The sequence below is a fragment of the Tinamus guttatus genome, unplaced genomic scaffold (assembly GCF_059628265.1).
Source record: "Tinamus guttatus ecotype Peru unplaced genomic scaffold, ASM5962826v1 Tinamus_guttatus_pri_ptg000509l, whole genome shotgun sequence".
Taxonomy (NCBI): Eukaryota; Metazoa; Chordata; class Aves; order Tinamiformes; family Tinamidae; genus Tinamus; species Tinamus guttatus.
This window is the reverse complement of record NW_028289043.1, coordinates 1,734,463-1,760,426: the sequence shown is the minus strand read 5'-3', so window position 1 is coordinate 1,760,426 and position 25,964 is coordinate 1,734,463. Positions and strand designations below refer to the sequence as shown.

The following is a 25,964-nucleotide window of genomic DNA, read 5'->3' as shown; positions in this document are numbered from 1 at the left end:
AGAGGTGCTACAGAAAATTAAATTTCATTCTACTCTTTCAGGGTCAATGCTGAAACTGAACATCTTTGATAAGCTACTCCGATACTTCATCTGTATTCATTTCCCAGTGGAATCAACACCAGCCTGGCATCTCAACATTCACATTTTCTGAGAACTCTTTCAGATTAATATCTGTTCCCCCAATCTAATTATGACATCTTACTCAAAAGATTCATATTAGCTTTGAAATGGCCAAGACTGATTCATGACTATCACACAGTAGTTCTACAACATCACTTTTATGAAACAGATCAAGTTCAGCTCCCTTTAAGTTTGCTGTGCCTCAGTCCTTCAAACACGTGTGCTAGTGTACATGTGAATTTGCATGAATATTTCTACTGGTTTCAGCTTATTTCACATTATTGAATTAAACCATGTACAGGGGTTTGAAAAATCAAGCCAGAGATTACACAGATCCAGCTCAGTAATATCAATTATTTACCTAGACCGCATAGACAACCAGCCAAAAATTGTAGATTTAAATGGACGACTTTCATTTTTGCCTCTAAACATTCATGCTCTGTAATGAATGAGACCATTTTTTGACAAAGAGAACAAAGATTAGGTCGCTGCGAGCATTCAGTTAAGAACTGTTGCATCATGCAAAGGCACAAGAATTCATTTGGGATTACATGGACAGTCTTAAGCATTAAGCATCATCAGGCATCACTTATCTATCTGATCAACTCATAACTTTGCAATTACATAACAATCTCAAAATTATGAGTCCTATATCAGCTACAGAGCCATTAAGTCATATTCCACAGAACGCTTACAGAGAGCTAAGCATCCCTCCCATTTTCCTGAACACCACTTTGGAGGACTGATCACCAATCAAAATGCTAAAATGTCACTTGAACCACATGCTAGAAATTTTTGGTGAACATATTTCTTCACGTTATTTCTCAATGAGTGATAAACACAGGTCTCAACACTGCAAGATCCTGCAAGACTTTCAACAAATACAATAATAATAAAAACACATAACATCAACAGGGATGATCCCAAAAGCCTCTTGTTTAAAAACAAACAGTTAAGTGAGCTGAAGTGCATGAATTTTAGTCTGTGCCTATGTTTATGAAGGACAGCAACATGATAAAATACTACATGATTAAGTGTGTATTTACAAACACAGTTATAAATACTACTATTGAATGTAAAATCCAGTAGTTTGACATTTACACAATAGGTAAAAAAAATACGTTTTAGGAAGAAATCTATTTTACATATCATTTCTCAAACAATTCTGATGAACAGCTAAACACAGACACTGATAAAAGGACTGCAAATTGTATTCACGTTAAGCTATGCAAATAAGTCTACACTGACTGTTACATAAAATTAAATGTCAAGGCTTTCCTATGCTAATTCAGCTTGTAAGTTAGGGATAGAAGAATCACTGATTTGGAGAAAAGGAATTAGATTTGCATTAATGTTCTTATACCTGAGGTAGAAAAAATGTAATACACGCAACTGCTCTGCAGGCTGCTGTGGCTGAATCCACGCATTATTAAAGTGCATCATTTCATGTAAATAGACAAGGTGAATAGTTTCTCCAGACAGGAAGTTGTGTGCTTTATCTTGTAAAATTTAAAGTATGCTCCCACGAAACACAGGCACACACATACACAAAAAGTAAGTAGAGAGGTATAAAAACTAGAATATTTCTCATTTTAAGCAACAAATTTATAATCTCTGTGCTTAGCCTTATTGACTGTAACACAATACCAGATATTATATTGAAAATTTAACCTCCTCTAAATTCGTTTCTTTTAAACTACATGTTCTTGGGCCCATCTGTGAAAACAGGGAGGTTAATTATAATAGTCCATTGCATAATTCTGTAGCTAAATGCTGAAGTAGTTCTACATAAATACCATATGCTTGTCTTAGGAAAACTAAAAAAGATTAATTAGAAGTTCAAGCCCAAGACTCTGGAAAGTAACATTCTGAACACAAATAGATCATTACACTATGTACTCTGCAAATTGAAGTTTTAATTAGTAGCTAAAACACTGATCAGGGTGAACAAAAAAAAAGCCAATAACAAGTAGCTATTGGCAAGCAGAAGTATAAATTGTATGCGTCACGCATTTCCTACCGATGTTCCTTATAAAAAGACTTATTTCAGACATGATGCACAAGCCAGTTGCAACAAGAGCCATTTTAACTTGTCACACTCTTGTCTTTAACTTGTCACAGAGGTAGAAACTACTGCTTAAGCATTTCGATCCAAATTTCTGTTTTTCTATTCTCCTCAACTAATTTAAAATTACCTACCACTAAGTAAAGTTTGCTTTAAAAAGCAAACTATAATCAAGAAGCAGAGGAGTGACCCAGCTTGAAGTGCCAGCTGAGTAAGAACCTTATAAAGCTCCAGCAGGCACTTCTCCACCTCTGAACCTGGCCTTGTCCAGCCAGCCTTCCACTTTGAGCATAGGGTATTACAAAGCATCACCTCTTACAGCCTCCAATCTCCTGGAGAAACAGAATGGTTATCTCAACCTGGTCACTGAAGGTAAGGAGAGCTTCTTCATGAACGTCAATACATTCTGGATCATATCCAGAATATTAATTACTTTACTCACCACATATTCAAATACAAGTGTCAAGGTCTCCTTGGTGTGAATGATGTCATGAAGCAGCACAATGTTAGCATGTTTCAATCCTTTCAAAAGAGAAGCTGAAAAGTAAAACATACATGTTATCTTAAAAAGATCAAAACATTTTCTATTAATTGGCATGTACTTTAGCTACTTGGAGAATTATTTGACATCTGAAATTTGTAAACTGACCAGCAATAGCTGTATGTAAGCCTCTTCTATGTCCATAAGCTTCTGTATTTTGAAAATCATGCCTTCCGAGCTAGTGCTATTTTATCAAACTTGGTCAAACTCAACCTCAGTTCAAGGCCAAAATGAGCTACGGACAGAGATGCTTCCCTTAAGGAGCCTCTGCTGAGTGAATCCATCATTAGCTTCTGACTTGAAACATCAGGTTCTTCTTTTAAACTCAGAGGTCATTTTTGCCTAAGATAAAAGTCATAGTGTTTTTCAATCCAACACAACAGAGCAGCTTTCTAGCCGAAGTACAACATCTATCCTGTGATATCCTATCTTTTTAAGCAGTAATTCCTCTTTCTCATAAACCAAAAGGCTCTTACAGGTTTCATGGAATCATTTGCATTCTGTGAGAATAAATGACCTCTGTTTTCTTACTGTATTTTTTTAAATGGTAACAGCTCACATTTTTCAGACTACTAACAAATAAGGATTTACTTTGTGAACCTCTGTGTGATCTCCTTCACTAAATTTCTTTTGCACCATAATACATATTTAATGTTCACACCATAATACATATTTAATGTTTCAAAAGATACGGCATATTTTAGCAATAAGTGCTGACAAGCCATGTGTGGTTACCAATGTCATTCTGTCACTGGTGCATTGTCATCTCATGCATACATCCGAGCAGGACTATCAGTCACTGAGCCACATAGTGAAGTAAATAATAGATACAAAGACATGCAAACAAGTGACATAGTGAATAATGTTTGAATATTAGTGAATATTTTTTGTGTTGTCCTTTTTTGTCTAAGAAAATAATGAAACACTAAATTGTCTCCACAACCTCTTAAGACAAAGCATGGCTCTCTCTCCAGTGCTGTGCAAAATGGGAACTAAGGAAGCTCCTGGACACAACTATCCTCTGCAGTCCTGCAAACATTTGGTCAGTGCATCTCCAGTATTTTTTAACATTCTACAAATCAGGTAGAAGCTGTTTTCTGAAAGGAAGAACCATGCAAAGCTTTCACAGTATCCTCATCATAGAATCTGGAGATTTTCTAGGAGTAAAAACCCAGAGAAATACAGCTGTTTCTTTTAAACGGACATTAGTGAAAAAAAAGGTATATGAAAAAGAGGTATGGATACAAATCTCAGACAATTAGAACAACTATTCCAAAAGATGCCATCTACCAGGAACAAAATCTTTTAATCTGGGGAAACATGGGAAACAGTCCACACAAAGCAAGCTTTCCCTCAAATCTTTTCAAAAGACCATACTTGCAAGGAGACTTGAAACAGAAAAAAACCTCCACTTTCTGGTAGAGTTCTTTCAGAACTGTAACAGTATTTATGACCTCTGTCAGCCTTTGCTGTTCAGACCACTGCCTCAGGCCCTTTAATTCCTCTAGTTGGCCATTACTTTGTTGCTAAAATCTGTATATGGGTCATTAAAGCTTAAACAGTACACTGAAAGCTGCTTAGCCTGAGGTCTTTGCAAATACTGTCTTTCTTCTTCATTCCCCTCCCTGGCTCTTACCTCTTACTTATCTTCTCTAATAGCCAATTTTGCCTTCCAAAGCTCTTCCCCTCTCAATATTCAGTATCTACCACATATTACATGAACAACAAAACATCACCCAAGGGCTCAGATCACTGTATCCATTAGTCCCCATGAAATACAGTAAATACTAGAGAATGCAAAATCTTCTTAATTGCACTAATTATACGCTGTGGAAGCAAGAATCAATTCTGCTATCAATTCATGGTATGACAAATCCAGACTAAATGCTGACATAATAAAAATACTAAATATTGTTGAAAAAGCATTTCAACAAATCACAAAGGTGTAGAAAACATACCAGCATGCACTATAAGCTTGGTGTGTACTTCTAAAAACTAAATCATATAATGTTACTTCAATATTGTTGGAATTCTTCCTCTTTCCTCTCTGCATTACATGCAAGGTAAACAGATGGAGACATTTTTAATTCATTTCCCCAAAGAGCTTTGAGGAGGCACAGTAGCACATGATGCTAAAATGCTTTTTTTTAAAACTCTTTGGACAAAATATTATATGCATCTGAATGGATACATGCTTGGTTTGTCAAATATGTTTGCACATTCTCTTAGAGAAAATTCTCGCTATAAAAAAGAAGTAGAGGATTAGAGACATTCAACAGCTAACGACATCCCAGATGATTGTTTCTGTGACTGATATAAAAGTTCATGACCTGAGCCACTGAAAGTACCAACACTGAGCACTTCCCCATGAAGGGCTGATATCTATTTTTGCATACCTAGAAGAAACACATTGCATTTGCCTGAATAGGCACCACGGATTTCTCCCTCCAACCAGAAGATGTTGTCATTATTTGCATCTCTTAAGATCTCCTGACAAGCTGCCTTATTGCTTGCTTTGGTCAAGGAATTTTATGCTGTCCCCAGATGAACCGGGTTCTAAAGTCCGTTCACAAAGAAGCCAACGCAGATGGACAGCAGCCAGCTCTCATCCGAAACCTCAGCAGCAAACAGTGCTTTGCCCTCTGAAGGATTCACAGCATCAGCTCAAGCTTGGCACTCCATGAGCAAACCTGGGTGACTCTAAGACCAGCTTTGACTTCCCTCTGGTAGGCTTGGAGCGAGGCAGGAGCAGTATGGCACTCTCAAAAGGACCATTCAGACATGCCCATGATTTATCATTCCAAAGCTGTATGTCACAGTCAACAGATGTAACTATTCCTATCTACTCCCAAGCCATAGAAGGCAAGAAAAAAAAAACCACTTCAAACAGCACTAACAAAGATATTTCTCTTGGACATGGGAAGTACAGTAAGCTGTCACATTAATGATAATGTTTGAAACATCCGACCACAATTAATTCAGTCTTGCAATTCTCGACAGTCGTCTTGTTCTCACACACTGAAAAGTCTCCGCTGTGGCTGTAGCTGAAAGCATCATTCCCCCTCTGTAAATGGTCTGATATTTCAGTGGCCTTGAAACTTTTCTCAGCAGGAAGAGCACTCAGCCCGCATGCTGCCAGGATCCACACTGATAAACAACTGCTGCTGCTGCTGCTTTTTTTCATTTTACCTATCACAAGGAAAGGCTGTGATTTTGTGATATTCTCATCATTCCTCCAGAAAATGCAGCTGTGAAAAAGTCTGTTTTCCTCTGTATATGGTACAGGAGCCCTACGGGGCTTATCACACACCAGCGAGCACCACCTCGGTGAAGGCCTTGCTGCGTCTCACATACTTTGTTCACTCTTTTTCACTATCCTTACTCTTACTCTTAAGAGGACATCTCTCACTAGGGGAGTTTTATTCTTGAAGATGGTGTATCATGCCAGTTTGCACCCGTCTGATATTGTTAATATAACCGCACATCTTGGCTACTCTGTTTAATTTCTCAAACATCAAACCGTGCAAGTTCTAGGCAATATTACCAGGAAAGTAATTGCTTATGTTTTGGAGCCAAACAACAATCAATGTGTAGCAAAAAATCTCTAACCACCATTAACCAACTACCTGTAACCAACCTGAAACCAAAAAATCTGTAAAAATCCGTGGGTTGTCACATACTGTAGACATGCTGATGCTCTCTGACAGAGGGCCAGCCCCTTCTCATAACACTTGGGTTCAGCCTCTTTATACTGAACTCTCCTACAAAAGCATTTTTAGTCTTTCAACTAAAGACAGTTTAGACTCGTTAGCAACATGAACATTTTTCCTCATTATGTCTTTCGAGAAGCATACCCAAATGTTTTTGGTTCCCTACATATATTACAAAAGTTCTGCACTTCTTCTCAGCAATTTGTATTTCAAACTACACACCTTTTATAGCAGTTTTTAAAATTTCTCCTCTGAGCAGGATGTTCCCTATGTTTCTCATCCAACTACTTCCCACACAGCAGGACTTTTTACCTGTAAATTTTTCTTCAAATTATTAGGCAGAGTCAGCAATTCAGCACTCTGCACTGTTTTTGCAGAAGGAACTGCAGAGATTTCCTCCTCAGAAATGCAGTACTTGGATCTACCTTCCAGTCCATCCACCTAAATAATTTACTAAGAACAAACAGCTTCGTTTTCCTGCAATGCTCATATGACAAGATTCAGTTTGAGAAAAACTCTACATCCTATGCAAGACCAAACTGACCACAAACTTATCATGCTCTCACCACAGCATATATTCTGCAGAAAGATTATTTGCAATGTCCCAAGTAATGAATGGATTTTAGAGCTGATAAATGCACAGAATTAGTCGGCTTCCTCTCTTATATTAGCAGACACAATGCAATAAAGATACAAGTCACTGTTCAACTTTGACAGATTTTTATTAGAGAAATTTTTTAACAAATTTTAAAAGAATCTGTGGGCAACAGGAAAAACAGAAAAAGCAACAAATCTTTCCATTTGCTTATTACATAAAAAAAAGTGAATTAGCTTTTTTATAGCCCACTTCTACCTTATATGTCTTGTCTAGATTTTAATAAATGATCCTTATTCTAGCCTTCATTAAGTAATAATAATAATAATAGAACAAAAATAAATTGGCATTAAGAAACTGCGCAGTGCCTCAGCTCCTTGTAAGAAGCATTTGCTTTCAAACGCAGACTGTTTTGTTGAAAGGACCATAATATCACATTAGATGCACCTGCTCCTTAGGCTCAAATTCAGCCTGACACATCAGTGGGCTCATCTTTCAACAAAGTACATTTGAAAATCCTTCCTGGTGCTCCTACTTGGATGTATATTATATTATTAAGCAATAGAGAAAAAGAGCTTATATAACAACATACAGGCACCTTCAGAAGATTCTTCTCACTACATTTGTAGACCCCTAAGCAAGAGGTAAGCCACAAACTTGCCTAAAAGCTCTTCATCTGTTGAAAGGGATGGTGCATTGGAAAGCCTGACCAGACCAACTCTGAAAAACACTACATCATATTATTCTAAAACATATATAGAAGACCACTGCCATCAGAACTGAATGACCTTTTCATTATACACTAGATTTAAATTTATGCAATGCACATTTTTCACCATGTTCTCCAGACACAAGTACAGATGGAGGTTAAAAATAATGAGGTATTATCCTATTAAAGCCAGACTCTCATGGAAAAACACAGTCATTTGCTACTCATCCTGGAGCAGCCAGTCGATATTGCCTTCACTGTCCATTTCAGGATTTAAGAAGAGGAAACTGTCTAAACCAAAAATATGTCACTGGGTACAGGAACCATCTCTCCAGTGTCTGCGAGGTATGTTTCTATTATGCTTTTATGCATGCATACCATAACTGGAGCTGGCAGTGCTACCTACTAATAAAGCAGTGACCGATGTGTTATAAGCTGTTATCAGCCCCTGGTTATTTTGCTGAATTGCAGACAAAGTTTTCATATATCTGTTTGTCAACCTTAGCATGAGTTCTTTGGAAATTTCCAGCATAAATAGTCTCTTTGTTTCTCAAAAAATAGGCCTTAGTAATAGCTTATGAAACATAGCAAGATAACTTGCCCTTTAAAAAAAACATGTTTTGTGATACTTGAAAACTAGGAGGATACTTGAAAACTGAAAAGGGAGCCTTTAAAATAGGAATATGCATTTGGCCATCTCCATGAAAACCCTCTAAATGGGGTCAACCTTTTGAAATCACCTCTCTGAGTCAGGTAGTTGCCTATGTAAACTATGCTGTAGGCAGTATGAAACTACACAGTGGCCTGATTTAAATATAAAAGGGTTAAGAGCAAGTCTGTGGAAGAAGGAGAAAGAGATGGGGAATGCGCTTGGGAACACTGAATGTTGACAGAGAGAAGATGATAGACAAAGCACACATGGCTGGACTGGGAATGATAGGGGTTCAGACGGAGGCAGGAGACGCAGGCCGCGCCAGGAAAGATGCTCGAAGTGAGCAGCAGCAACGTGAAGTGGAAGCGGAGCACAGCCAGCAGGAGACTGCAGGAGGGCTACGATTCACACCGGGGCTAGGGTGGCTGCAAAGGAGGAACAAAAGGCACAGGACAGCTGAACAGCTTGCAAAGGTTGGAAAATACAGGAAATATGCAGTGAGAGTAAACAACAAAAAGGTGACGGAGCAAGGACCACAAGACGGACAAGTATTCACGTTCTGTATGAAGGAAATGAGTCTGTAGAAACAAAAACACATGGACTCCAGTCCATATTGAACCCCACGATTGCTGTACATCCCATCCTTCTGCTTTCAGCAAGTAGCAATTCACAAACACATCATTTTTTCTCATTCCCTTCTAACTTCAGTCCACAGAAAGAAGCAACCTATCACAGCTACCAGCTATTTCACTTCATGCAGCCCATGCTTATATGAGATCTTTAGCTTCCAAACACGATGACTGAACACATGACTGCAGATATCATAAAATAGAATATGGTTTTCTATTCTCCTTTTCAAACACTTACAAAATTACTTGAACAAAAATCTTTTGCTTTTTCCATAAGTGGAAGAAGTTTGGATCTTATTTCTGTAAGGACTATATCTGAACTTGATCCAGCGATGTGCTCAGCTTCTGCAGCAGGAAACACTGCTTACTGCATGGCCTTGCCAAATCATTAGAGAAGCTGAAAGGTCCACAAGGATCAAGTCAGAAGAAAACAAACCTGATTTTTACCTAACTTCTACTATGAGCCGAACATGATGCTAAGTCAGTCATTCAAGCCAAGAATCATCACAATGTTCTTTATTTTCTGGACACAACAGTCTTAGATCCTGATTCATGACTATGAGAACCACTGAGTGCACACAACTAGTAGAGAACCCCAAACAACACATTACGTCAATATTACCCAGTGCTACACAATACTTTGAAAATCAGAGAACATCTCAAACCATCATTTGAAAGACCTGTCACCAGATGGGATGCTGAGAAGATCAACAAATATTTGCTAAGTAATAAAATTACTGTAATGAGTGTTCTAGAAAATCTCAAAAACAGTTGTGTTTTAATAATGCACAGTAGGTGCACATAGCTGGAGCCACATATCAAGAAAAAAAAAACAACTGATTTCATCATTCATCCTCTGACACAGGCAGAGATCACACAGTGGGAGCAAACACGGTGCTGTTGCGTAATTAAACAGTGAAGAGTCCTGGGCCAATCCAGGGACCAAATTAAGTTTATAGAGGCAACTTAATTCTGTCAACTTCTGAATGATTGACTTTGCAGCCATAATAAAGATTTTCCAGTGTAAGTGGTATATGTGCAATACTGGTATTACATGTTCCAAAGCAATGTAATTAAAGCCTGAAATAGCTGAGAGCCAGCAATGAAATTCTTGCCTTGATGAAGTGAAAGTGAGTTTTGTTATTGGTTTTTCCCCAGTGTATTAAGTGTGACAAGAAAACACTAAACTGTATATACTCACAATCTTTTTGTACGAAATAGGAAGGATTCCCAGGAAATAAAACACTTAACTTTAAAACTCAGCTGCCTAACAGCATATTTTATCTACTACATACAAATGAGGAATTCTACACAAAAAAAAAAAGTTAAAAAAAGAGATATACATGCTATATTTCTCAGAGAAACATATCCTCCAGCAAAAGTACTGCATGAAAAGAAGAATGAATTCTATTGCCAGCTTCGGGGAAAAAAAAAGACTTGTAACATATGTCCTGCTATTTTCTGAAAAGAGAAGGAGAAAGAAGCCTTCAAAGGAGCCCACTGGTTTTGTTTCTGAGCGGGTGAGGCTCAACACAGCTCTCCTCCAACCGCTGGAGAGCAACGCTGCAACCAGCACCACATGGTTTTGGGTTTGAGGAGTGATGGAGAGGTTGAAGAAAGAAAACAGAAAAGTAGCCATAGTCTTAAAATAAGCATTTTAGTAAACAAAAGTCAGTCACAGTGGAAGTAAGGTTTACTGTTCCGTGATGGAAGGGAGAATGACATTGACTACTTATAGGAAAAGTATTAGAATTTGATAACATTAAATGAAATCCAATCATAGCATAACCAAACTACCAAGAAGCAACCAAAATAAATAGATTAGTCGGCTTCTAAGCATAAATATGAACAATGTCTAGAACACATATAATACATTTATTAAAGGACATGAAATCTGAAATTCCACAAATAACCTTAAATCCAACTAAATCTCATCGATGCCTATTACAAGATTTGCATGATATTCTTTCTTTCCCATACAAAACAATCTTAAGCACTCAAACAACAAAATGGCAAGATTCTTGCCTCAAGTAACTTCCAAAGTCATTCCAATGTAAAAAATTTTTTAAAAAATCAGCAGGAGAAAGGATGAAAGCAAACTGGCAGACACTTCATCAGTAAAACCCTGTCATTATTCAAGTGAAGATTAATTTTCTTCCACACTAATCAAGTTAAAAAATTAGTATCAGAAATTACTAGGCATGCTGTACCACCAACAGCAAAGCACTCTTGTGCCACCATTGGTGGCCATCAACTTAGCAATCGTGTTATCTGAAAACATGACTTACACATTCTTTTCACAACTAAAGAACCTACTCTATAAATCAGCTTTACTTTATCAGCTCTGTAACACAGAGAACAGATGTGTTGTCTGCCTTCAGCCTTTGCTCAATATAGTATTGTCAGGGTATTGTCTTGGTTCTCACCATGTCATTTAATTGTCATTTACTCTTGCAGCTCACAGCGTCCGCCACCAATGTTAACAGAATTCAAGGTGTAAGCAGTCAGAAGGAAACAGAAAACTGTACAATAGATCTGCAGGATTTTCCCTTTATTCACACTAGAATACAACTACATCTACATCAAGATGATTTCAAGGTTTGTAAATATACACTTAAAGGACAACAAAGATCTCTATTACCATATTACTGCCTATGGTTATTTAAATCATGTAGACATTTTTAACATTTTGTAATTTGGATTAAAAGGCCAGAAATTTTCATTGTAGCAAAAGATGGCAGGCACTGCATGTTTGTTTTAAGAGCAATTGGCCCTCTGTAAAAGCAAGAGGGGTGTTAGAACAGAAAAGATGGGCTGAAGGAATGCTTCAGCTTCCTGGAGCTGACAGCCACAGCTGATAACCACAGGTGAGGGAGAAGTTGGAGAAGATGCCTAGAAGAGATCTGGTTAAGGTAAGTCAAATATCTCTATCCTCCTAGTTTTTCTAAATACAGCCCCATTATTTTCATGTACAGTTTCTGAACTACCTGCCTAAATGTACGATACCAACCAAACTAAATCTAAATCCACATCAAAATCATTTTGAGCAACAACATAATTAAAACAAACCCCCAAAATGTGAGAAAATACATCAAAGAGATCTGCCAGCATAGCCCAGTAACACCACAGGTGGTAAGAATTTTTTTAAAGGCCAACTTAACAACCAACAGCTTGCCTGTCTATTACATGAAGATATAAAACATCACTTCCCAAACTCCTTGAAAATGTACTCAGTTCCTGGATACTTGTTCTGTCATGTATCAATTAGAATTATAGCAATTTATTGTTTGCTTTTTCCAGTAAATTGAAGCTTCAATCAATGTGCCAATCTTTTAAGTTTGTGCTCATCCACATTCATTCCAGCCAGAAGAGATCGGCCTTTTCCAAGGAAGAGCCAGAGAACCAACATGCTCTTTAATGCTGATAACCTTTTCTTCAAATAGTTCTCAGATCTCACATATTCAATGAAGGATGTGCTTTTTCTCCTTGATGTGAAAATCTGTCTCATTTATCTAAGCTTGCATTTGGTCAGTGGAAACTTGCACTTCGTAACTTTGAATCTCTCCAGACATCCCTCCTCCTTGAGCACACTTAAACGTACTGGCAGAAGTGGAAGAAGGTTGAGCCAAGAAGTCTGGGATGCCATGTAAATTCTAGATGTCACCATGCTAGCGGCAGCACTTTGCTGTCAATTCACTGAATTCATAATTCCAAACCTGTTCTTGGCTGAATCTATTTCCAAATCCCCTGCTTCATTTCTACGTCCCTTCAATCTGACTCTTTATCCCTTACAATAGGCAAAATCCTGTGAAATGGTAGCACTGTCCAAGTAGACTCCCCTTATCTCAATCCTACAGTCTCCTGGCTCAGGTAAGTCTAAGTCACCAATCCCTCCCATCTTTTCTATATCTCGTGATGATCTGAATGGCATCATTTTCACTCTTCCCAACCCACTGTTTTAATGATGATCTTTTTCTTTCTGAGATATTCACACCATCCTCTAAACTGCCAGCTTTTGGCATCACCCCATAGCTCTTCTGTCTGCCACTGCCCACCAGTGGACAGTAGGAATGCTGCCAAGGAGACGAGGAGCATGGGAAGTGAGTTTTTAAACTCAGGGACCATTTAAGAAGAAAAAAATATTTAGAGATCAGCAAGTAAGACCCATAACTAGATATTCAATCGAGAGTTCAAACTCTCTTGTTAGTATTTCAGACACTTAAGCAATATGAAGATTAAGCAGGAGAAAAGACAGTTTCACAAGAGGACTTAATGCTTATGGGGCGATGCTGAAAGTTGGCGGTAACCAATAACCATAACTGAAATACTCCTTTGCATTTCCAAAATGAAGCTGAGAAAGAAATTAAACTTTAGCTGGTAAATCATTCCCAGTTCAAACATTGGGTAGTTTGACCAAGCACATATGAATATCTACTGTATATACTGTGGATTAGTACATAGCCAACATAGGACCTGAATATGACCAGGCCACTGGATATAATCTCATTATAAACATATCATGGCCAGAGACGTGATGGCGCTCTCTCATCTCACCAACACAACCTAAAAATAATCTATCCAACACGGGCACAGGGTTCCTTAGTGCTGTGCAGCTGTGTGGAAGCCGAGTACTTCCAGTACAGGTAGCAATGTTTTGCACATTGTTATATTCTTGAACCTTGATCCTATAAAAATGTCATTGTTTTAAAGCAGTTTCTCAATCTCTGAAAATCCTTGGAACACACATTGCTCAAATCAGCCTTTTCTAAGAAACTCTTGAAGCAAGTTCTTCTGAGAAGTATTTTGAGCTACTAGTGAAGGTCAGCAAACACACTGTTGGTCTCCACAGCTCAAAGGAAAGACATCTCAAGCTGTAGGAAAGCCCAGCTGGAGCATTACGAAGTCCTCATAGCCATTTGCAATGGGATGATTTGCTCTCATCATCTCATCCCTAAGTAAATCAAAGGATGGCTTCAACAAAAACATCTGATTTTACAGGTTTGCTTTTTCTGTCAAGGGAACACAGTCTGACCCGGAAAAGGTCAGAGCAATTAGGACAGAAACAAGTACCCACCGACATTAATGAATTTCCTTCAGCTGTTAGAATGACTAATTAAGTGTGTATGCTACATTGGAGACAACTCAACAACAAACTGCATCTCTGAAGGAATTTCTAAATGAGGAATACCAACTCCTTGTTCCAATACGTGCCAGAAATTTTTGGCTAAAAATCAACTGATTACTTCCAAAACACCTAACTGCATATTTCAGTTCAGATATGCAGATTAAAATAGTGGCAAAGTGCTAAAACTCCAAAGGCTAAGCATTCTCCCTATAAATTCCCACCTTCAGTTCAAGACTAGCCCTATCAGAAGGGGAGAAAAATGTTCCCAAACAGAAAAAAGAATGATCAATCCATAAATAGGCACAGAAACACTACACATTTTTTTCTAATGAGATCTCAGCATTGCAGTGACAAGTGATCCCAGACTTCAACAGGACCATCCAAAAGCTTCTTCCCCAGCTGGGAATGATGATTGCATCTGACAACCTGATAACATTTGAAACAAACAGACAAGATCTCCACAGATAAACAAAGCAGTAAAATGCACTTCTCTCCCAAACTTCAATGCAGCTATGATAAGCTATGTATGTGCACTATATTAGGAAGAACTATTTATTAGAGAAGAAATTATCATTGAGTCTTCATATCTTGAAGGTATATTTAATCTTAATTAAGAAATAAGTGCTACAACATCATAACAGATGTGGTGTTGAGTTGACACTAACATGAAACACTTTATAAATATCTTTAGGTGTTTTTTCCGTATTTTGTTTGGCATTATTAAGTGATGTTAGTAAAAGCTAGTTCTTCTGCCAATGCCAATCAATTTGGCATTGATTTCAAAAGAGCAACTTTTATAAAGTAGTTAGCATAAGTCTCAAAGGCATGGATTGAGTCTCTGAGTAATTTCACAGTGCTCATGTCCTGTGTAATTTAAAAAAATAAAAATAAATTAAAGATTAAACTTACGTACTTTTTAGTCAACCATAAAACCAAGATACTCTTCTTTGAAGCTAGATGTATGAAATAAATATAGAACTAAACCCACATTTTTGTTGACAGCTCCAAAGGAATATAAACAAAATCACATACCCCCTTACTGCCAGACCATCATGTGTCACATCATGTGCCCCTAATCACATGAAAGCATTTTGGATATTAAACCTAGGAATAGTGATTAATGCACTCTGAATTCTATTTCCACGCCTCTTACGTTCTCCTGAGTAATATTTCTAACCTATAGCTATCCTGTAAACTAAAAACAGGGAAAATCACAGAATCACAAAATCCTTAAGGTTGGAAGGCACCTCTAGGGATCATCTAGTCCAACCCCCCTGCTCCAGCAGGGACACCCAGAGCACGGGGCACAGGGTGGAATCCAGGCAGGTTTGGAAGATCTCCAGAGAAGGAGACTCCACAGCCTCTCTGGGCAGCCTGTTCCAGGGCTCTGCCACCCACACAGTGAAGAAGTTCTTCCTCATAATCCTCATTAATCTTCCTCATTAATGATGGAGATTAAACTTCCTATCTTTCAACTTGCACCCGTTACCCCTCATCCTGTCACTGGCCACCACAGAGAAGAGCCTGGCCCCATCCTCCCTACATGCACCCCTCAGGTGCTTGAACATGTTGATCAAATCTCCTCTCGGCCTTCTCTTCTCCAGACTGAGCAGGGCCAGCTCGCTTAGTCTTTCCTCATACAATAGATGCTCCAGTCCTTTCATCATATTTGCCACTCAAAAGTTTATACTTTTGAAAAAAAAAAGAAAGAAAAAGTTTATACTTTGAAAAAAAGTTTCTATTTTGAGACTTAACATGTCTTCTTTTTTTGAGATCTTATCTGAAAACTTATCCAAGATCTTTTTCATTAAATTTAAAACTCAAGTTCTTGAAGTTTTTGTAAGAGTTGCTAATATTTTCTTTAAATTGATTTATTTTGAACTTAATACTGCTGATAACTAAAGATGAAAGGCCTTACTCCAAGAAGGAATCCATCTATCTAGAAAGGAAGATAGTGGAGACTTGAAAATGTCACAAAACTTGCTAAAAAAAATGAGGTAGAATTTCATATCATGCCTTGATGTTCTTTTAGTCAAATACTAATATTTTAGTCAAATACATTTGTACCAATAGATTCTGTCACAAAGTAATCAAGGAAATTTCACATGTAACAAAACTTTAAAAGGCACAAGTGACTCCAGTGGAACCACTGATTTACTAATGATTTATGTTAATAATAGTGAAAGTCCAGCTTTGCTGAGTAAAAAGCAAAACTGAGATACTAATACTATGATTGCTCTGTATGTACTTATATTAGTAGTGAAAAAACCAATCAATCAGAGGGGAAATTAATCTTTAAAATATTCCTTACTTAGCATACCGCCATATTAATCACAAAAGCATCATTTAGCCTTATTCTTGGAAATATGTATATTTTTTTAAATGCTTTTAAACAATATATTTTTAAGTCACTTGCAGAAAGGCAGAAAGGGTATTATTAGCTAAAACAATATCTGTTTACAATCATTGTATGATAATATTAACAAAACAAGTTAACCAAACACACTAGGAAGTTTAACAGAGCTATATTTGAGTTAAAAACTCTGAAGTTTTTTTTTTTTCATTACCCACAGGGAGTCCCCTAAATTTCATAAATGCCTCCTACAATCTGAAGTTACAGTTACTATATCCCCGGTATTTTTGCCGAACTGACATTTAAGTTACCTAAGCTTCACTAAGAACTTGATTTAATAGCAAACACATAATAGAATTATCTTCCGGGGGGAAAAAAAATGAAAACAAGAAAAAAGAAAAAAAGGAACAAAATCCACTGATGTCTAGATTTTTTTTCTAAAGGTCTAGAGCTTTCCTGTGGGCTTCAAAGAGGTTAGAATTTGCTTCATGCTCCTGAACTCTGATCAGCAGTTAAGGTATTCTTTGAACATGAAATGTTTTCTCAACAGCCATAAAATGGATCAAAATGTGACTCGTTCAGCTGATGGTGAGACAGGAAGGTTATTCACGTAATTCAAGAGCCTCTTGGACCACTGGCCACAAATCCGACAGAAAGGTGTTATGTCTTGAAGCCATTAGCTACAGACATAAACCCTTACAGGTTACTTAGTCAAACCTCCTCAATAGAACAGGCCTTAGACTTTTATCCAATAACTTTCAATCTCGTAAATTTTCACTAAGTGTATTTTTAGAAAGAAATCCATCCTCTAGCAAGGCAAGAACCCAGCTGTAAAAGTGTCCCCCAATCTTTATCCGCATTTGGTAGAGTGGGAAGTCCCTCTAATCCCACACTGCTACCTCAGGCAAAGCTTGTGTAATCAGGCTTTGAATGGAGACTGCATCGCTCCAGAATCTTTTCTTCCGCCTTTTTATGGATTTGTGCTTATTTGTGCGGGGAAGGCTGGGAGCCGGCAGCGCAGACACACATCAATACCTATCACTTGAATTTCCTTTGTGAACTGCAGCTACAGTCCTTAGCCTCTTCACTGACATGCAAAATAATGCATTTGTGATTATGCAAATAGTCCTCTGCCTTGTGAATAGGGCCTTAAGTGATTCCAATGTTAATTCTGGTAGAAATCTTGATGCAAGGCCAATATTTCAAGCATGTCAGTTTTACAGCCAAGATTTCCTAAGAAACACGCAATTGCAAATTGAAAAATATCTTGTAGGACCATGAATACTTTACAACAAAGCAGTCTGGAAAAGTGTGAGAGTTCTTTACACTGTTTTATCAATGGGCCTTAGACCTGGGTTGCTTCAAGTCTTCTATTTAGATTCCCCTTCAATAACTGACAGTTTCCTAACGGCAGCAACATGAGCACTGCCTTGCTCTGAAAGGCAGAATTAGAAGAAATTCTATCAAAGAAAAAATTATTTTGCTGAGAGTTTAATGGCATCAAAGTTTTTGCTTTTCTTTTTTTTAATAGAACTGTCACACAATCCAGTGTTTTATGGAAACCTTCTCACCAGTAATACAGAAAGCAGACATGCATTCTGGATTTCAAAACAAAAAAAGACAGAGGGAAAGAGAGTGTGCATGCTTGTTTTATCCTATTGTCTGTCAGGAAAACATGTAAGAAGTATAACGGATTACATTTTTTTTCTAATTACAAACATAAAATTTTAGAAATATTTGGACGATGTAAAAGGCAGTTCATTTAGATTTTTCCAAACTGGAACTTCAAGATATTTTTAGGCTTTCCTTTTTATTTTGCAAGTAGAGATTTTTTTTTCCAATCACCTGTATTAAAATTATCTTAGCAACTTGGGTCTTTTAATCCTCTCAGGTTAAGGGGATATGAGGAGAAATAGATTTTCAGATGGAAGCCAGTCATGCTGGCACTGTTACACTATTGCAGAACTAGCATGGTTCCTACCACCTTCAATCCTACCAACAATCCTACCGCCTTCTCGACTTTCTCAATTGCTTCTGCTTGGAGAAAAGCAGCTGATATTTAAGATAAAATAAACCCTGAGTGCATCTGTTACTTAGTTATCTAAGGTGAATAACCAATATGGGCTTCAGATGATAGCTAATTCTACGCTCAAGTTACCTTTAGACAAAACCAAAGTATAAGGAACCTCCTACAATGATCTCCAGAGCAAAAACTGAAATTCTAAAATTAATTCACATGACCGTTCAAGGTTTGATGAACTCTCAAGGCAAAATCCACAGCATCCACAGCATCCTTTTTGCATTAATCTCTTCCTAACATTCCCAAACAACAGTCAAAGAAAACTTGGTGCCACTTTTGCACTGGTTAAAGGAACTCTGAATCTGCTGGCCACTTCCATGAGTACCCAGGGATAAACAGGCTAGAGCAGGGCAGAGATGATACAAACCACTCAGTTTAGTACAGCTAACATGGCCCCAGTTAGAAGGCTTCCTAAGTTCATTTTTCAGCTGGCTCCAGATGAATCTGCTGTCCCCTGAGAAGCTGTTGAACTTTGTGAAAAGTGTCTCAGATCTTAAAAATGCAGAAACTACTCAGCTACAGATTCTACAGCTGTACATGCCATATTGGTGACTTGTAGACATCACTATCTTGGCTTGTATTTTCATAAATGGGGCAGAGGTGGAAGGTCATGATATCCTATTACCAGCCTCTGAACCATCCAGTTCCCTTTCATCTCTGCAGAAAAATGCAATAAATTATCAGCTTCTTTCTTATATTGCTTACTAGGAAGGAATGTTGCCAAGTAAAATAATAGGAATGTTCATTCTCATTGCTTTAAAAAGACAGTAAAGGTCAATTTCTAATTTTGCAGTGCTATTCTCTTCATATTGATTATAAAGCCTGAAAGCAGTAACTCCATCCATGCTACAAGAACAGATTCCATTACAAAGCATGTATTTTAACTTGATATATTTTTTTTCAGGTATTATTTTTGGCAAGCTGGAGGCTTGAATGATAAATGTCCTAGTTGAGTCAAAACTGGAAAACAGAACCTAAATGTCTGCAATACATTATGAAAGCCAAAGGAAAAAAAAAAAAAACAGAAAAACACCCAAACAAACAAACAAAAAGCACCATCTCCTTAAAGAACTGCCTGACCCAGACACCTGAGCCTACAGTATCCAGCAACAGCTAAGCCAAAGAAAACACCAACCCATAAAGAAACACTAAACAAGACCGAGGCAATTTGTCTGCTTTTTTATCCCATATACCATTTCAATAAAAGATGTATTTGCTGACACTGTTTTTTACTGTTCTGAAAGGTTTTTTTCCTGTGATAGAAAGGTTTCAGGGTGTGCTTTTTGTAGACTCTAGTGGCTGTTGTCATATTTCACAGCAGTACAATATGCAGAGTACTGAAAATATTAATGAAGCATTTCAAAGTTTAGGAACAATTCAAGCTCAACAAGTTAAGCAAAGTATTGCAATCTGAATGTTGTATTTTACCACACTAGGATTTTTTTTATTCCCCTGGATGTATTATATGCTTAAGGGGAGAACAGAATGATTAATAATGAAAGTGGGAATAAGAGGCAGCAAAGTCCTGCAGTATACTTCTCTTTTAGTGTGTATATATATATACACACACATATATATATATTATACTTCTTGCAATTGGTAAGCCTCTTCTTTGGACTACAAGAAAGCTAACATCCTTCAAGAAATGTAAGAAGCAGGATTTAGGGAACCACAAACCAGTGGGCCCCAGTTAGATTCCTGGGGATGATATAGCAATACTGGAAACTAGTCAGCATGGATGGATAAAAGGAAAATCCTGCTTGGGCAACATGGCAGCCTTGAACACGACTGAAGTGACAGGATGACTGGCCTGGTGGATAAGGGGAGAGCAGCAGATGTTGTTTATCTTGATTTCAGTAAGATTTTTGACATTGTATCCCATAACACCCTCATAGACAACCTGGCAAGTATAGGCTGGATAAAAAGACAAGGATCTGAGAGTTGTTGGGCCCAGAGGGTTGTGACCAGCGGTGCAGTCTCTAGTGGACGGCCAGTCATTACTGGTGTTCACTCAGGGGGCAACAGTGGGTCCAGTACTGCTCCGGGTCTTCGTTAATGACTGGATGATGGGGCAGAGCGTACCCTCTCCATGTCTGCAGGTGATACAAAACTGTGAGGAGTTGCTGAGAGAGGTTGTGCTGCCATTCAGAGACACTGCCACAAGTTGGAGAAATGGAAAAGGAACCTCGTGACGTTCAGCCAAAGAGACAGGCAGCAAAGCCTTGTACCTTGGAAGGAATAACCCCATGAACCAGCACAGGCTGGGGCTGACCAGCTGGAGGAGGGCAGTTTTGCAGAGAAGGGCTCTGGTGGAAACCAAGCTGAACAGGAACCAGCAATGTGCCCTTGCAGCAAGAAAAGACCAAGAGCACCCTGGGCTGTACAAGGAAGAGCATTACCACTGTGCCAAGGGAGGTGATCCTTCCCATTCACTCAGCACTAGCGAGGCCACGTTTGGAGTATTGGATGCAGTTCTGGGCTCCCTGGCACACATGGACTGACTGGCGCGAGTCCAGCGATGGCCACAAAGATGAGCGAAAGCCTGGGAGGCTGAGCACGCTGCGGCTACTCCACCGGGACATGAGAAGGCTCAGGAGGATGTTAGACATGTACACACATATCTGAGGAGAGTGTGTAAAAAGGACACAGTGGTGCCCAGTGACAGAACGAGAGGCAGTGGGCACAAACGGAAACACAGGGAATTCTGACTGAGCACAAGAAGCACTTTGCTGTCAGCATGGTCAAACACCGGAACAGGCTGCTCAGAGAGGCTGTGGAGTCTCCATCCTTGGAGGTTTTCAAATCCCAACTGGACATGGTCCTGAGAAACCTCCTCTAGCTGACACTGCTTTGAGCGGGCACATGGGCTTGATGATCTCCAGAGGTCTCTTCCAACCTCAACTTGGTGATTTTGTGAAAGGCATAGCCCTGTCATTTGCAAATAAGGATCCTTCTCTTTTAATATTAAGGCAGAATGTGTTTGGAAAGGGATTAATTATGTTGCTTAACTTGAAGACCTGCTTATAAAGAACTTACTTACACAATTTAAACCAACTTTGATCATTTTTTTTTCCAGAGGAAAAATACAGTTATGCTGTGAAATGGAGATAAAAGCAAGAACTACAACAGAGAAAAAAAAAGGTGGCTTTGTTAATATATCAGCAGCACATGCACACCTTCATTGTTATACTCAACTCTAAAAAAACAGCAGTTTCAAATCATATTTCTACATTATTTCCACATTTTATACCAGACAGACAAGACATTGTATGTGTGCGTGTGTGACACACCAGCTATAAAAGCAGCAATGCATTTCCTTTAAGTCATTTAAGAATATGCCCTATGAACACCTGAGTCTTCCACACATCGCATGCCACAGCAAACAAAAAATCAGCTCCTAGATGTTATCTGAAGTCTCAAAATGCTTTGAAAGTACTTTGGGCAATTCAGAAACCAGCTGTATACATTAAATACAATATTTGTAGGTTTGTGTGTATATGTATATATGTTAGAGAGTATAAGGTTCACACAGGGAAATCAGACAACTGCCCGTGTCCTTATTTTCCAGTTACTTGAAACTCAGATCAACTCTGCTAAAACACTTTAGCCACCTATTACTTTAACATACACAAAAGCCTAAGGAGAAAACTAAAGCTAACTCAGTTGCTTCAGACACTGAAACTTGTTTTGATACTTTGGAAATTCAGGACACAGCAGCAGGGAGAAAAAAAAAACACACGTAGAGAGTACTCAAAAAGACCTTGACAAAGACAAATGTCTTTGTGTGGATTTAAAGTCACCACTTTAATCACAAAGCTAAACGGTATTGTCGCTCAGATTATTCCTTTCTCACAAGGGAAATGTAACAAATGAAAACCAATTTGAAGAACAGGCTAGGTCTTGGAGGCATTTCTTTGCCTCAAGACCTACTTGTATCAAAGTTTTATTCTACCAGGTGGCCATGGATTCCCAGAAAGCCTCAGACTGGCAATTGAAAGGCCTCTCTCCTAGCGTCCCTGAACGATTCGAGCAGAGATGCCACTTCTGACTAGCATCTCTGCACACATCGACTTCCAGACAGTATTTGTACACCTCTGATTGGGATACGGTCACGGGGGAAAAGCTAATGCTATTCTGAGCAGGATTAACTTGTGCTTTACCTTTTATGGTGGTAGTATATGCTATAAAAAGAGGTTAAATCTGCATATGGCATGGAAAGACTAACTCTTTCCCATTTCCACTTAAACAAGAAAGCCATGAGAGCTGCAGAAGGGTTCTGTGTGACCTGGAGTTACACAGCTCATAGCCATGTATGGCAAAAGCATTGCCCACCTTGTCTTACCCACCATATTCTCTAACTGTCAGATTTTTCTACCCTTCCTATAATGCAGGGAGGACAGGGGACCAGAAAAATCCATAAGGAAACAGTTCAGAAGCCTAGGTTAAAAATGTGAAGAGAAGCATTTTGGAACAAAAATATCTGTTCAGAATAGAAGAGCAGGGCAAAGCAGCCACCATGGGCAGATTGTCTTCTTGAGGTAGCTTAGGCTAAAAATTGAGTAGATTTGTAGCCTTTTAGCCTTGGAATTAGCACAAGATCCTTTATTCAACATCTTCTGTCTAAATACTGAAGATGCACAGGCAACTTCTTCAAGCAATGTCAGGCATAGTCCAAAAGTCCTACTATGAAAATAACAGATAACAAGGATAAGAAAAAGATTCCTGACAGTACAATGATGTTACCAAAAAAAAAACAAAAAATCCACCATAAATCCCTGAAGTGTCACCACATTCTTTTCTTTCTTGAATGGCACCCAAGAACAAAGGCCAGAAGGTCATAGTTTGCACTTCAAAAAGTACTGAATAAGGATTCAGTTGAAACAGCCATGTGTTATCTCAAACAGGCTATAGATAAAATATTCTGGAAAAAAAAAATAAATAAAAATTCTGAGAAACATATTTAGCTCTAAGAAGTTGCATATTTTGGAATTTTCTGTTGTACTTTTCAGAAAAGCATGTGAGACTTTTCCCATATGTGATGAGAGTTCACGAAATTATTTAAAATGTTTAAGCATGATTCCCAGGGGAAATACCCTCATTTATGTTGTATTTATGTAATCCCAACTCTTCCAAAGGATTTTTAATTGTGATTTGGAGTAACATGCTATAGGATATTGAAAAAGAAAAAGAAAAAGGAAAAGGAAAAGAAAAAGAAAAAGAAAAAGTCTATAGTCAGCCTATGAATAGTAAGGAACAAAGAAAAAAGTAGGACACACTTATTCAGTCCCTACCATTTCGGAGCACCCTGCGTGAAAGGGTACCTTTTGTTCAGTTCACAGAAACGGAGCAAGAAACACAGCACAATATGGGCAGGCTGCAAAGTGATATACTATAACATCACTGTAATCACTCACACTGTATTCGAGTGAGATTGGAAAACCTAAGCGCTCTCCCACTTTCATCTGAGGCAAGCAGAAATCCAGTTCACCTATTTCAGCCAGTCACCCCACCTGCTTTCAAACAAAAGCAGATGAACGCTGACGGGGGGATGAAATTAGCAGCAAGTCGGTGCTGGAGGGAACAGCAGGAGGTAAAGAGGAATAAAGATGAAAGCTCCTGCTGCTTCTGAGCCCCACATAGCTGAGGATCTAACATGTTTCTCTCAGGCGTAAGCAAATGCATGCAAATGTACATGCAAGAAAAAGCACAAGTGCAATGTGGTCAAGAAACGGAGCCATCAAAGAAGCGGTCCCTTCATAAATGCTCCAAAAATTTAAGGCTACTCTTCAGTAAGAATGACATACTTATCCACATCATTAAAAGCATATCTAAAATACGTAACATCCAAAAGCATAAGGAATTTTAAAAGCGGGCTCCATTTTCCAAGGGATAAAGAACACCCCTTCCTTTTCTAACTGTACTTTGGTATTCAAAGCCCAACTCATCCTGACTTGGAAACCCTATATTCCCATTAATTTTCAGGCAACACACACTTTGGGTAAAACTGCATGGATGCCTATAACAAAAAGAGATGAGAAAGGGCTTTACCTTTGAATACTTCTTGACCTTAAATATGCAGTGGCAAAGTTTCCCAAGGGTTCTTGGCCTGCATGTTCTAATTTTAACAGCATTGAAAAACAGAGCTCTTGTCACTACAAGCTGCACTGGCTTTGCAGGGACTTTACAGTTAATTGAGCTGTAGCTATTTAGCCTGCCGTTGGCACTAGCTTTGCCAGCTCTGTAGGCAATGAAAAAGCTACAGCCAAACTCCTGCCCTTTCTTACCTCAGAGCTCCAAAGCAATGTGGATTTTAGGGACAGCAAACTTATCCTCAGACTCCAAAACATACAGTTACCAAGCCCCTATCCTAATTCCTATGATACACACTTAAAATAACCTAATCTCCACCATAATCTTTACCATATTTCTTAGTTTCCAGAAGACTGTGGAGCCAGATGTATATCAAGCTTTTGGACATCTCAATTATGCAAATTTATTGTTTTTTTTACTGGACTTCATGAAGGAAATGTGAAAGTCTTACCACCTCCCATCATTAAAAGAAAGCAGACATTAAGTTTCTTAAGAAAGAAAGCACTGCAGAAAAAGGAAGAACGGGTTTATTTTTGAAAGAGGCTCATTAAGCTTTAAATAGAACAAAGAATAATTTATTCCTTACTGGCAGACAGAGACTGGATTCCAGTTGCATTTTTCATGTTTAACTTCTAACAGCAGATGCAGCTCCTCTCTAAACAGGCAGATATTGCTTCCCTGTGCCCTTGACCTACAAGCACACAACTTTCCCGACCTGATCTGATACAGCGAATACAGACCTGTCACCACCATTCCTCTAACTAGCGCCGTGAGGTTATTTCTTGACTCAAAATTGCTACAAAATCACAATGCTACAAATTCATCAAACATCACTGAACTGGCATACACATGCAGCAGCTCCCCTGCTGTTTTCAGGTAATGATGCCACTTGAGGCCACAAGAACGAGAGATGCTGAATGGAAACCTAAATCCTGGCAGTCCTTCTTTAGGAACACAGATTATTTCTCTTGATTAGTATAAAAGCGGGGATGCTTTACAGCACATGCAATATTGTTCCTACAAAGCAGTCATAGAATCATAGAATCACAGAATGCTTAAGATTGGAAGGGACCTCTAGAGGTCATCTAGTCCAACCCCCCTGCACACGCAGGGTCACCTAGAGCACATGGCACAGGACTGTGTCCAAGCGGGTTTGGAAGATCTCCAGAGAAGGAGACTCCACAACCTCTCTGGGCAGCCTGTTCCAGTGCTCTGTCACCCTCACTGTTAAGAAATTTTTCCTTAAGTTCCTGTGGAACTTCTGATGCTTCAGTTTCCGGCCGTTTCCTCTAGTC

At 38.5% G+C, this 25,964-nt stretch overlaps 1 protein-coding gene across 5 annotated transcripts in view; it reads right to left on the bottom strand.

The window, feature by feature from the left end:
* CDK14 (cyclin dependent kinase 14) overlaps nt 1-25,964 on the bottom strand; it is a 296,945-nt gene that overhangs the window by 171,819 nt on the left and 99,162 nt on the right. For all 5 annotated transcript variants that reach the window (XM_088533551.1, XM_088533554.1, XM_088533553.1 and 2 more), the window contains one exon: nt 2,628-2,722. In XM_088533551.1, the coding sequence (XP_088389677.1) occupies nt 2,628-2,722 (95 nt within the window). The remainder of the gene's footprint in view (nt 1-2,627; nt 2,723-25,964) is intronic.